This window comes from Lemur catta, chromosome 21 (genome assembly GCF_020740605.2).
Source record: "Lemur catta isolate mLemCat1 chromosome 21, mLemCat1.pri, whole genome shotgun sequence".
In the NCBI taxonomy this organism is placed as follows: Eukaryota; Metazoa; Chordata; class Mammalia; order Primates; family Lemuridae; genus Lemur; species Lemur catta.
Genome location: NC_059148.1, coordinates 19,275,469 through 19,289,236, shown reverse-complemented (window position 1 = coordinate 19,289,236; position 13,768 = coordinate 19,275,469). Strand labels below are relative to the sequence as shown.

General features: G+C 48.6%; 1 protein-coding gene and 1 non-coding gene across 2 annotated transcripts; one reads left to right on the top strand and one right to left on the bottom strand.

The window, feature by feature from the left end:
* The first annotated feature begins 44 nt into the window (after window positions 1–44).
* UNC119B (unc-119 lipid binding chaperone B) lies at window positions 45–12,160 on the top strand. Its single transcript, XM_045534663.1, has 5 exons — window positions 45–322; window positions 2,904–3,017; window positions 6,327–6,441; window positions 6,565–6,737; window positions 8,724–12,160. The coding sequence occupies exons 1-5, from the start codon at window positions 79–81 to the stop codon at window positions 8,834–8,836; spliced, it is 759 nt and encodes a 252-aa protein (XP_045390619.1). The 5' UTR covers window positions 45–78; the 3' UTR covers window positions 8,837–12,160.
* Window positions 5,149–5,255, bottom strand: LOC123626311. Its single transcript, XR_006730799.1, has one exon. It is a non-coding gene; the product is annotated as a U6 spliceosomal RNA (small nuclear RNA).
* Window positions 12,161–13,768: the final 1,608 nt, after the last annotated feature.

Below are 13,768 nucleotides of genomic sequence, written 5' to 3'. Positions count from 1 at the left end.
CCGGTGCCGCCCGGGCCCCGCCCCCGCTCTCCATAGTTACGGCGCTGTGGAGGCGGCGGCCATCTTGGCGGCGGAGCGATGAACTGGTCGAACTCGAAGGCTGCGGCCGCGGGGTCTGCGGCTGGGCCCGGGGGGCTGGTGGGTGGCAAGGAGGAGAAGAAGAAGGCGGGCGGCGGCGTCCTGACCCGGCTCAAGGCGCGGCGGCAGGCGCCCCACCACGCGGGCGACGACGGCATCGGGGCCGCGGTCACGGAGCAGGAGCTGCTGGCACTGGACACCATCCGGCCCGAGCACGTCCTGCGCCTCGGCCGGGTCACCGAGAGTGAGTGCCGGGCGGGCCGCGCCCTCCCCTCGCGCCGGGTCCCCGGCCCCTGTAGCCTTCGGCAGACCCGGCCGTTCGGCCGGCGCGGGGGTCCACCCGGGCCCCCTCGGAGGGCCAGGCCGCGCTTCCCACCGCTCCGCCGGCCGGGTCTGCCCTCGCCGCCCTCACCTGGCGCTGGCGGGGAAGGGGCTTTCGAGCTGGGCCGCCTCCCCCTGGCTGCGACCACGCCAGGCTTTCCCCGGGCCGGCCCGTTCCCCACCTCTGCTGGACCTGGCTGGGGAGGGCGACTGTTCAGCTGAACCGGAAGGTCTCGTGAGCCGGCCGGGGGCCGCGGTCCCCTCATAAGTGGGTCCCTGGGCCCTCAGCCTGGAACCCCCGCAGCCATCAGCGAAGTTCCCGCTCAGCCAGGCCCCTCGCAACCGGTCTGAGCGCAGCTCCCGCAGCCCGCTGCCAGGCGGGAATCCCTACCTGCTTTCTCTGCGTTTCCCTCCGCTCCGGCCCCCGACCGCCCCTCCCCCATTCCAGCCTGCCGCGGCCCCCTCCCCCTTTTGGTCCCCTTCGTTGCCCCTTTGTGTGCAGGTGGGCTCTTCCTCAAAACACATGGCCGTGGCATTTCGTGCACATTTAAAACTGTGCCACATAACAAAGAAAAGTTAAGATAAAGTTCCAGTTTATGTACAAACTCCAGCACGTGGAGCCTGCTTTTGACATTTGTTCTAGTGAATTAAGAATTGTTGTCAAGGTTTCAGAAATGCGTTTCCTGGCATAAAAGGCAATCATCCTAAGCTTTTTCACTGATGTAAGGAAGGGTGGGAGGAAATAGATTGCCCACTCCCTGTCCTGGATGAGCTCCCTTTTTCTGTTCTCTGCCAAGCCCATCCCTGACTTGACGCTCTTTCTCTTGCTGCTGTTCCTCCCCTCCCCAGAGTTTGCAATCACCTGGTTACAGCGCCCTTGCCCAGTCTGTCCCCCCTGCCCTGCAGCCTTCTAACCCTGGTAGCAGCAGCAGCACCCCCTTGGTGGATGGAAGGCTACCGTGGTGGTGTCTGCTAAATCACTTCAGCAGTCAGCCCAGGGCTGCTCAGGTGTACCTCAGGTTGCTGGTGGCAGCTCCAGTAATTTGGGGATGGGAGTTTAGGGGAGGTGGACCTTGGTCTAGCCTATGCGAAAGGGAATTCCCATCTCTTAAAATAGTTTTAATTTGATTATAGATATTTTGATGTCTTCATTTTTCCTCACTATTTGGGCTGAGACTGCCCTTTGCATGCCCGAGCGCATCTTTAGACAGCCTTGCTATTCAGTTTCATGGAAGCATTGTGAAAAAGCTGCTTCTGTTCTGCCCCAGTTTTCATTTGGGGCTCTGAAAGTACAGAAATGCTCAGCACCTGACCTCTGTAACCTCATGCTCTCTCCTGAAATCAGAGGTGAGTTAGGTCATGCTAATGCCTGGCCCTAAGCAACATTCTTAGTGGACACTCCAGTCCTGTTTAGGGGCTTGGGATTGGTACCATTGCCCAAACCTACCTCTGCAGCTTCTTGAAGAAAGCCGCAGGCCCAAGCTTGGCAACCTCTTTGTTACTCTTCTTATCTTGTTCCCTCTGTTCAACAAGGTATGTATTGAGTACCTTCTAAAGTCCAATGTCAGCTTTTTTTTGAGTTACAGAATAATCAGTAGCTCTCAAGTTTGCTATCTTACTGGAGGGAGAGCTTGTAAACATGAAACGACTAACACAAGCAAGCAGTATGAAATAAAGAGCATCAAAAGGACTTGTGGAGAAGATGCTCTCCAGAGTCATCGTACAAAGAAATCAATGCAATTTCTTGTGATTGGTGCTATTTTGATTAGCTGCTCAGGTTTTTGTGGGCTCTGCTCACTTTGGCCTAATGCCCTCACTGGCAAATTTATCCTGTTGCCTGCGTACATATGGTCCGATGGTGTGATTCTGTATGGCCCACAAACTAAGAATGGTTTTTATATTTTTAAATGGTTGGAAAATTTTTTTAATTTTATGACATATAAAATTGATATTTCAGTGTCCATAAATACAGCTTTATTGGAATGTAGCCACATTCGTGTATTGTCTGTGGATGCTTTTGTGCTATAACAACAGAGTTTAGTTGTTACAGAGACCATGTGGCCTAAATTATTTATAACTGGCCTTTATAGAAACGTTTTCTGATCCCTGATTTCTTAACACTGGTGGTTGGCACACTAGCACTGCATTATCTGCTAGATGAGTTTAAATGTTTTAAAATGGATTTCTCTAAAAAATTCTATCCTTTTCTGACATCCAAGTTGATAGATTATGATTTGTAGGTGTTTCCAAAGAAATCCCTTTTTTCTATCCCCATTTCTAAAAGTTTTATGATAATCTTTCATCCAAACCAAGTCCTTGTTCTTCTTTCTTGGATCCCCTAGTTCTGTCCACACAACTGTTGTTTATGACTGCATAAGAGGAAGTTTTGGGGGATATTTTAAGTGCATTGTGTAAGGAACAAACCTTGAGTTTGCTTTCAAAACTTAAATAAATGATAGGATTTTTGGAGGATTATTTAACACATTGATTTCTCTCATTTTCAGATTATTTATGTAAACCCGAAGACAACATCTATAATATTGATTTCACCCGTTTCAAAATTCGAGATTTGGAGACAGGCACGGTGCTTTTCGAGATTGCCAAACCTTGCATCTCAGGTGGGCCTCAGTATTGTAGTGACCTTGACAGTTTGAGCAAAAGGGCTTTGAAACGAATATTGGTGTGCCACTGCATCCTATTTCTTGGACTCCAGTGTGTCCCATTTCTGTGACCTCTCCCCGTGGCCTGGCCTGCCGCGCTTGGTGGTTTGAAGCTGCGTTAGGAGGCTGATATTTGTTGAGTACCTATTTTGTGCTGGTCGCTGTGTTCCACATCAGCTGATGTGATCCTCACTTATTATCATCTTCATTTTACAGAGAAGGAACCCAGGCCCAGAATTTCCAAGTGACACTCTCCTAAGATCCTGTGCTCTTTCATCTTATGATATTGCCTCCAATTAGAAAAGGAATCCTTGAAATTAAACTATAATGAGGAAAACTCACCTGAGCCTTGAGTCCTCTGGAAGGATGGTACTGAGGATTCCAGTCTAGATCATGAGGCAGTTGCACCCCAGTCTCCTCATTCTCCTTTAAATAGTGTCTTGTATTTCCCAGTAAGTCCTGGTTTGGATTTTAATCTCCACCATTTTCTGGAAAAACAGACCCATGAACTCATTTACTTAGAATTCCTTAAATTAGCCTTGAATAGATGCTTCCTGTGCTTGTGATACAGTTCCACGGTGATTCATTCTGGCCAGGGGACCACATAAGTCTTTGGAGCCTATCACTGGAAATTTAGTGCCCCCTGGAGTTAGTCATTTGTTAGAACAACCGTGCAGATAGACACCCTTTGCAGCGGTCTCCAACCTTTTTGGCGCCAGGGACCAGTTTCATGGGAGACAATTTTTCCATAGTCTCTGGAAGGGCGGTGTTGAGGGGTGGGGGTTGGGGATGGTTCTGGGATGATCCAGGTGCATTACATTTACTGTACAAATATCTCTGCTAATGATAATCTGTATTTGCAGTCGCTCCACCTCAACTCCACCTCAGATCATCAGGCATTAGATTCCCATAAGGAGCATGCAACCTAGATCCCTCGCATGCGCAGTTTCTAGCAGGGTTCGCGCTCCTATGAGAATCTAATGTTGCCACTGATCTGACAGGAGGCGGAGCTCAGGTGGTGATGTGAGCGATGGGGAGCAGCTGTAAATACAGATGAAGCTTCACTCACTAGCTCACTGCTCACCTCATTCTGTGCAGCCCGGTTCCTAATAGGCCACATACTGGTACCCGTCTGCAGCCCGGGGGTTAGGGACCGAAGCTTTATAGTATCAAGTGTGGTCTGTAATATTTATTTCTTTCATTTGATTTGCGACTCAGAAAGAGTTTCAAAATTTGATGAGACCCTAGTCTCCTGGTCTCACCCTTACCCAGTATTTTTTTTTTTTTTTTTTGAGACAGGGTCTCATTTTGTCGCCCTGGCTAGAGTACTGTGGTGTTGTCATAGCTCACTGCAACCTCAGACTTCTGGGCTCAAGCAATCCTGCCTCAGCCTCCCAAGTAGCTGGGACTACAGGTGTGTACCACCACATCTGGCTAATTTTTCTATTTTTTGTACAGATGGGATCTTCCTTTTGCTCAGGCTGGTCTTGAACTCCTGAGCTCAAGTGATCCTTTCCTGCCTCAGCCTCTCAAAGTGCTGGGATTACAGGCATGAGCTACCGGCCCTGGCCCCCAGTATTCTTTATGTTATCATAATCTAGTACTGACTAAGGTACCTTGTGGATATTTATCTTTTATTGGTATGGTCAGATCAGGGCCAGCTAGCTTTCTGGGTCTGTGGTGTTTTCATCCCTAAGCCACATGTCCTAGTACTTAGGATGTTTCAGGGACCCCAGGGCTACTACAGGTATGTGGATCTGGATAGAGAGGGCTCAGAGTAGTCATTTCAGTACAAAACTGAACTGTCTCAAGAAGATCAGCTGCAGATACTATAAAGTATCTTGATTTTTTACCTCTGCAGTCTTTACATTTAAGGATCTTGATTTAGGGCCAGATGTGGTGGCTCATGCCTGTAATCCCAGCACTCTGGGAGGTTGAGGAATGAGGATCACTTGAGGCCAGCCTGAGAGACAGTAAGACCCTGTCTCTACATAAAATAAAATTAAAAAGGGTCTTGATTTACTTAGAATATCTTCACATCAGATCAGTACCTTCATGCAGCACTTGTTCTTTTTAAAAATTATTTTTAAAAAATATGGAATGCTTCACAAATTTGCATGCCATCCTTGTGCAATGGCCATGCTAATCATCTCTGTATTGTTCCAGTTTTAGTATATGTGCTGCCCAAGTAAGCATAGCACTTGTTCTGACAAATTTGAATCGCTGAGAAGATTTGGTCTGACTCTCTTTGAATCACACTGTTGGAGCCAGGGCTCTAGAGTCTCTAGGTATGAGCCCCTACTCAGTCTGGTCACCCACTTACTCTTGGGCTTGTCACAGGCAGAGATGTTTGATGGTGAAAAAGTCTTATATTGTACCCACGTTCAGCTTAGACCTGGAGAAAATGTCCTTACTGGACACTGGGGGGTACCAATTCCTTGTTCATATGAGAATGCTTCTCTGATTCATCTCACGAATATTTCATCTCCTGGGTTCAGGACTGGGCTAGACCAGAGGCCACCATTAACCTTGTGGAGGCCCCACATGTTGCATCATTGCCCATCTGCTTCGCCCTTTTCAGATGGTCAGAGCGTCAGGCCTGGTATGGCCTGGAATAGGCATCAGTCCAAGCAAGTATAGTGCCCCAAGGCCGTAGGTCAGTGTCTTCCATTTAAATAACAAAAATTATTTTTAGTGGTTTGTCTTGCTGCTCATCAGAAATGTTTGTATTCTGTGAAGGAACATTTTGATTAGTGCCAACTTTTATAATCTCATTCTTTTGGTTAGTGGTTAGCACTTCAGCTTGGTCAACAGCAGACCTAGTCTGTATAATATAGACTGTCTGGGGCCTAGTACCAGCTTGTGTTTCAGGCTTTACCCTTAGGATATGGCCTAAGCCCCCCAATAAAAGGCAAATAGCTTAGTGTTGAAGAATAGACCTCAAGTCAGGTGGACCTGGATTCAAATCCTTGTTCCCTCCATTTACTGTTTGAGGGACTTTGAACATGCTACCTAGCCTCCTCTCTGAACTTGAGCTTCCTGATCTGTAAACTGGAGATAATGACACCTCACAGGGTGGTTGTAAGGATTCTGTGAAGCATTTAGCACAGGGCCTGACATACAGCAAGTGTGCAGTAAATACTGGCCATCCTTACTGTTGGTGTTGGTACTGTGAATTGATTGCTGTTGTGCTGTTTGGACTGGTGTTAGACCTCTTAGACTCTCAGTTCCAAGATGGTGCACTGAAGATTCTGTGTACTCTTTTAGACCAGGAGGAAGAGGAGGAGGAGGAGGAAGGTGGAGTTGTGGATATCAGTGCAGGACGCTTTGTCCGCTATCAGTTCACACCAGCATTTCTCCGCCTCCGGACGGTTGGGGCTACGTGAGTACCATTATTTCCTGAGGGGAGAACATTCTACTTATTCACAGTATTCTCTATTGGGTTTTGGGTTGGCTCTGGAGGAGGGAGGAGGCAATGTAGGGCTCACAGAGATTTGTTTTGCAGGGTGGAGTTCACAGTGGGAGACAAACCTGTGTCAAACTTCCGGATGATTGAACGGCACTATTTCCGGGAACGCTTGCTGAAAAACTTTGACTTTGATTTTGGCTTCTGCATCCCCAGCAGCAGGAACACTTGTGAACATATCTATGAGTTTCCCCAGCTTTCTGAGGATGTCAGTATGTATTCCCTGCTTCTCACAGCTTTCTAGATCCAAGGGCTAGAAGGAAGGAACCTTGAAACCCATTTGGTCCAGTGCTCTTATTTAGTCACATGGCAATAGTGACGTGGTGTGGTCTAGTCACTTGACCTCAGGCTTCTCGTTTCCTATGGCTCCTGGCTCCTGTTTCAAACCCTGACTCTGCCTGTAGGGGAGCAATGAAGGTTTTAATAATACAGGCCATCCTTCTAGATGCCTGCTGTGGGAATGGCAGTGCCTGAGGGAGATAGGAGGAGGCCTGTGCCAGCCCCTGGAATTCCCATCAGATAAAGTGCCTCTCCTGTCCACTGCCAGCCATGGTTTTCCACTGCATCCTAGCCATTGGCCCTTCCCTTTTTTCCTTAGTCAGGGCTGGATGCAAAACTGCAGGCTAAATAGAATCAAGGCCTAAAGACCTCCTCTTTCTCATTCTCTGCAAAGCAGAGGGATGATTAGATAAACTGTTAGGCCAGCAGGAACTAGGGAGCTCTTGTAGGTTTTGGAGCAGGAGTGAGAGGATGGAAGCACTGTCTTAGAAGAGCGGCCCTGTAGGTCTGTGGAGGTGGAACTGGGGGAGGCTGCAGAGGGAGAAGGCTGCCATGAAGCCTAGGTGAGGGAAGATAGGACCGAATTAGAGGAAAAAGCAGGCTTTGTCAGTTTGTGACTTTGCTCTAGCTCTCTCAGGTTAGCATTCTTGGCTTTAAGGCATTTATGAGAACATGAGTGGCATCCTGTATATAGTGGTGGGCTTTAGTTGCATGGTGGGGAAGGATCCACATACACTGACTGGTTCTCTCAGAATCTCAGGTCCTTGAAGGGTGTCATTTTCTGAAATGGAGGTGCTCTTTACTGATGCGGCAGTGCTCTTCCTAGGTAAGATGAGGATTGCTGACAGGAAGGGCAGGGTGTTGATGTCAGCATCTGATCCTGGCCTGAACCCCTCTCCCCAGGCTGGCTGGAATATGTAAATACTTTCAAGAAAAGATTATATATAGAGTTCCAAGTTTTACCCATAAAGCCAGATCAGCTAAAAGAGTGTAGAGGTTGATACTCTGGATATAAACCAAATAGCGTTGGCCTGGATGGGTTCAAACAACTTTAAAAAATCAGTTTCACCTTTTGAGAACTGTGGTGAACAAATAGCATTTCCTCCAGAGGACTCAAATGGCTTGTGATCATTAACCCGATCAGAGGTAGTGACTATTCATTATCTTTACTCTCCAGTATGGTTAAAGAGGTCTGAGCAATTATCTGAATAAACAGACTTCAGTTCAGATCCCAAGACAGGCAGACCTATTGCTGGATCATTTGGGAGTTAACACCTGAGCCTTCTCTGGAGAAGGCCGCTGGCCCTGTGTTCCCAGTGCTCATTGACAGCTGGGATTCCTTTGGTTGCCCGTGGGACGTGGGCACAGAGAGGCGCAGCTTTCGGAGCTGGGACTGGGCTGTCTGGAGGTGAGCCACAGACCAGAGGTCAGCGCTTGCTTCGGGCAGCCGGGAGCACTGAGGAAGCAGGCTGCTGTGGGCCACGTGGGAGGGAGGGTGTGAGAACCCAGGCTGGAGATGAGCGAGGAGGCCGTGTCAGAGAGCTGGTTGCTTCCTTCTGTTGAAGTGGAGAGGACGTTCGGTCAGAGGGCCTCTGTGGTCTCCCCAGCCGTCACGGGCTGGCTCCCTCTGTTCCAGTCTCATCACTCTGGCAGAGCATACTCACATTTTCTGGCAGCGGTGGCTTATTTTGGGTTGAGGCATCAAGGCAGAGATGATGCTGCCAGACTGAGAGGTCCATTTTGTGGAGAGGCCTGTCTGACTCCCAGGGTCCTCAGCCAGTCTTCCTGGGGACAGACCAAGGTTTCGGCCTGGCAGGGCCTCCTGTTCTCATTTAGGAGGGATGTTAGATTTTTTCCCATGTAGCCCATGTGGCAGACTCACGTGTAACTCTGCTCTTTTTTCTTTCCCTGACTTGCAGTTCGTCTGATGATTGAAAATCCTTATGAGACCCGCTCTGACAGCTTCTACTTTGTTGACAACAGGCTGATAATGCACAACAAGGCTGATTATGCCTATAACGGGGGCCAGTAACTGCCTCAGGAATAGGCAGGGGAGGTGCTTTGCTGCAGCCACAAGACCCTGGCACACAGAGGCGACTGAAGCTGCAGTTTGTGAACACACATCTAGAGCCTTGCCCCGGGAAGCCAAGGCTGAGGTGGCAGCTTCCTGTGCTCCAAGGGAGGTGCCACGCAGTGCTGTGTTCTCTTCTGCAGTATTTTTCCTTCCCCTTCTTCCCTGCCCCTTAGGTCGCAGAGGTACTGTAATAAAGTAAAAGATTAGGATAAGGCTCCAGGAATCCAGATAAAAAAAAGTTGATTTTCACGTAGTTCTAGCTGTTTACGGGCTGTCCCGACAAGCCTCTGTCTCTCCAGGCGTAGCGGGGCCGGGCGAGAAGCTGCGGCTGGGCTGCCTGCAGTGCAGCAGCTCCGGGCTGCCGTGGCGAGCCGGAGGGTGGGCTTCTCCCGGCACCGCCTCCTCCCACTTGCGGTGTCACCGTCGACGCAGTCTGCCCTCAGCCTGTGCCTCGTCTTAAAACAACTGGAAGGAACTTGAAAAGGGGTGAGGGGAGGGGTGGTGCCAAGGGCTGAGGCATCAAGGCGCCGGCGATGCTGCCAAACTGAGAGGCCCATTCTGTGGAGAGGCCTGCTGACCTGTCTGACTCCCAGGGCCCTTGGCCTGCCCTCCTGGGGATAGACCAAGGTTTCAGCCTGGCAGTGCCTTCCTGTTCTCACGCTGGAGGACAGATGAGCTTGCTCTGCTTCCTCTGGCTCCTAACTTTTGAGCATCTCATGAAATAGAACGTGTCACTTTTGCTCATGGAACGCCAGTATCTCTCAAGGCCAGAGCAGGTCTCGTTGTGTTTTGTTGTTTTAGTTCCAAACTTGTTTGTAGAAGGTTTTCTAAAATGTCAGTGGTGTTCCCAGCATATGTGATGTGCGGGTAGAGTTCTGATGTATTAATCAGGCTCCTGGGGCTGATGTGGCTCATGTTGGGGGAAGTGTACTTATGAGCCAGCGGCGACTTTAAAGGAGAGATTTGATTTTCTCTACACAGCACAGCCTGGAGGAGGCTTGGCTTTTGATGGGGGTTTGCCTCTGGAACTCTTTGTAGATTTCTTATTTAGGAGGGTTTTCCTGTCTGCCTTTCTACTGAAGTAGTTTCTGGAACCATTACGGCAGATCAGGTCTGAGTCATGTATGTGCTGATCCTTTAAACCGCTAAGTTGGAATTGTTTTGAGTGTTTGGAAAGGGTGAAGTAGGTGAGGTGGCCTGGCAGAGTGATGTGTTCTCAGAAAAGCTTCCTCGCGTGTCTCATGCAAGTGGGCAGCTTGTGTCCTCTGACCCCACGACTCTCACCTCCTCAGCCCCCTGTGGTTGTCTGTGTGGATGGCTGTAGGAGCTCAGCCCAGAATCCATGACCCTCCGATGAGCTGACTGACGTGGCCAGGGTCCATTCAGCATTGATAGAGGGTGTCAGTAGGGGGGGGGCCCACGTGTGTGGTAAGTCACTGTGGGTGTCACAGTACCTGTGACAGGAGAGCTGTGACCCAAGGTGCTTGGGAGAAAGGCCACGTGGGACCAGGGAAAGCAGACACAGCACTTGGCCACAGGAGTTCCTGTGTGTTCATCGACCGGTATTGCTCCCTGTTTGGATTCTAGAGTGTGAGTGGTTTTGAACTTCGGCCCAGTGCTTTGTGCTGGGCCAGAGTCTCGGTGATGTTGTATGTGGGCAGCTTCTCACCGAGAAAGCCCAAGACTACCTGCCGGTGCTGGCACTGGGTTCAACCCTGAGGGAGGGAACAGACGGTGTGCCCTGTGGAGTGGGTTCCTTGTCACCAGACCTGGTGACTTTCAGAACTGGATTCGGTTACAAATACGGTGCCTTATGTGTGATTCTGTCTCTTAGGCTGCTGGGGAAAGCTATGTTGCTGTTGTTGCCTCCTTGTCTGCAGACAGACATCAGCACTGTCTTCTTACCTTCTGTCTCTCATTGTGGCTTCTGAAATGGGATTTGCATGTTCCTCTCAAGCTTAACGACGATCCCTTGTCTCTGTGACAGAGGCCCAGTTGGGAGAGTTTCTACTATCTGATATTTAAATAATATCTAGGATGTGGTTTCAGAAGCTGCCCAGAGCTCTGCTTATTTGAGTATGTTTTGGAAATGTGCCCCAGGCAGCCCATCTCTGGTTCACTAGTGGACTCTCTTATCCTCGGGAATGGCTTTGCCTGGGCAGCGGACCCGGAGGATGGGGGAAGTTGCACTCTGGCTTGAGTAGTGCTGTGTCCCCTTTCCCATTAGCTAGCCTGAGTCTCACTGGACTCCATTGGAGACCAAGCGCTCAGTCTGTGCCCAGCTCGACGGGGATTTGCCATCTTCTGCTCCTGAAGGTCTGGTGTTCTATATCCAGGGCTCTGGATTGCTGTGTCTAGCTGCTCAGGAAATCTTGAGAAGCATCACCCCTCTGGGGTATTAACCAGCGTGAGTTTGAAATTCAAGCTTTTGTGCCTGAGTTGAGGAAAAAATTGGAAGTCTTACCTTCTCTGAATGTAACAGAACCGATCAGACAGTGAAGCAGGCTGCCGTGTTATTAAGGCATCCGGACTGTCAACGGCAGTTATCTTGTGGGTGATGGGACGAGAGGGGAAAAAACTACCTGCATGGGGGACTCTGCCCTCTGTTAAGCGTTGGCATCTGAGAGGCAGCTCCTCCAGGGAACACATCCCAGCACAGTGGCAGGCCCGCCTGGTGCCATAGGACCTGCTTGCACCCTCTCCCCTCCAGTCTTGCTCCTGTCCCTCTGCCTTGGAATCCCCTGGAGAGGGCCTCTCTTTTGCTATACAGCCTTTGGGCTAAGATGCCCTTCTAGCTTCTCCAAAGAAGATCCTGGGTTATTTTATTCTATGTTCTAAAGGGTAAACAGAGGAAATAATCCCTAAAAGTAGCCTGGGGCTAAATTAGGATATTGTGTCATGTGTTAGCTCAAAACTGTCTTGTAAAGAAAGCATTTTTCAGGGGCATGTGCTTCCTGAAGACACCTCAGTCTTTGTTTGCTGTCTGCTGTTTGATTTCCAATACATAGGAACAGCGATTTGGTGGTGTTTGGGGCTAACTGTAGACTGGCAATTCTTTAAATGGCAGTGATTGGACAATCTTCAACTTAAGTTTTTGGTTGAAGTGAAACTCATTTCTGGAATGGATTTAGTAGGCTGTGTCTAATGTAAAAATTGGGTGAGTCCTGCCTTAGTGTGTCCTGCCCCCTGGTAGGCTCCCAGGGTACTCTTCCTTTTTTTTTTTGAGACAGTCTCGCTCTGTTGCCTGGGTTAGACTGCTGTGGAGTCAGCCTAGCTCACAGCAGCTTCAAACTCCTGGGCTCAAGGGATCCTCCTGTCTCAGCCTCCCAGAGTATAGGATTATAGGCTTGAGCCACCGAGCCCTGGCTCTTTTTTTTTCTCTATAAAGTTACTTTCTTTTGGTGGCCAGTGTCACTATGACATCAGTGAGGTTTGGGGATAGGGACAGTGTGTCCTAAAATTCACAGCACAGGCTCCTTGGCAGTGCACAAGGATTCCTGTTGCAGAGGGTGCTGCTGTACCTGATGTAGGAGCCTAATCGTTGAACCATCGTGTTACATTCCATGTCACAGAACGTCTTAGCCACAGGAAGGATCTGGTGGAGGTGGATTTACTCCTTGTTTTACAAAAGATCACATAAAGTCATTGAAGTTGTGAAAGTCTATTTTTTTCCCTGTAAATCTATTTTTCAAAGAATATAAGAAACATCAATGACCTGATCTGACCTTCCTCCTCTTTCCCACTTCACCTAAGATCCTCATTCCAGTTTGTATTGTCTTTGTGTCCAGAGTTAACTAGGTGACTTATTTGTATAAAATGTTATTTTGCCACAAGATGGTAATAAAAGAAAGATTTTCACAGTATGTCTACCCTGTCTTGTCACCTGACTGGGCCCCTTATGTTCCTGGGGGGAGCTGGTGTGGGGTGGGGGTGGGCTCCTACCTTGGCGGGGCGGGGGGGGGGGGGTCTCCTATCTTGGCTCCTATACATGGGCTTTCTGCAATTAGTTATAATGAGTTGGTATGATGTTAATAGCTGGTTTCTTGGGTGATTGGGGAATAATAGTATTGTGCTTTAGGTTTAATATTTTTGCTTTATATTTTGCCAGAGTGGCTTTAAGAATTAAAAATTTACATACATGTTTTAAAAGTAGGCTTATTAAGTTATACTTTTAACTACAGTAAAATTCGCCTCACTTAAGAGTACAGTTGGATGCATTTTGACAAATGTGTACTCTTAATACTGCATCACAATCATGATATAGGACATTTCCATCACACTCACTCAAAAAGTTCCCATGAGTCCTTGTGTTTGCAGCCAGTTCCCTCCCCTCACCCCAGCCTCTTGTAACCACCATCTGATTATGTCTCTATTAGGAAAGCTGTATACTTTTAACATAAAACTTACATCCATTTTTATGGTCACAAAGACAGTTCTAAAATAAGAGGCTGGCTTAGGTGTTTTGTGGCACCTGATGCTGTTCTTATTGGCCTCTGCTCACAAACATGATTCACTTATTTCTGCCTCCTTTCTCCTACTTTTTCATCTTTTCTTCCTCCCAGGGCTGGTGCCCAGGTGGGATGACTTAAAGGTGAGGACGACCTCAGGGCATTTGCCTGTGAGTCACTCATTTGACTTTAAAGTAGTGTAGATTTAGAGGTTTTTTTTTTTTTTTTCAATGCATTTTTTTTTAATGAAAGGTAACATTAAGGACTTTGTCGCATCTTTCAATTGTTCTTTTTGTAGGAAGTAGAGCAAGGTCTTGGAGGAAGACAATTTTTGGCATATGGGTCACTGCTGGGGACAGATGCCTGGCTGAGTTTTTTGGGAGAAGGAGGGATGTGTGGGTGCCTAGGAGGGCGCCCAGGAGGCTGTGGGAGTCAGATTTGC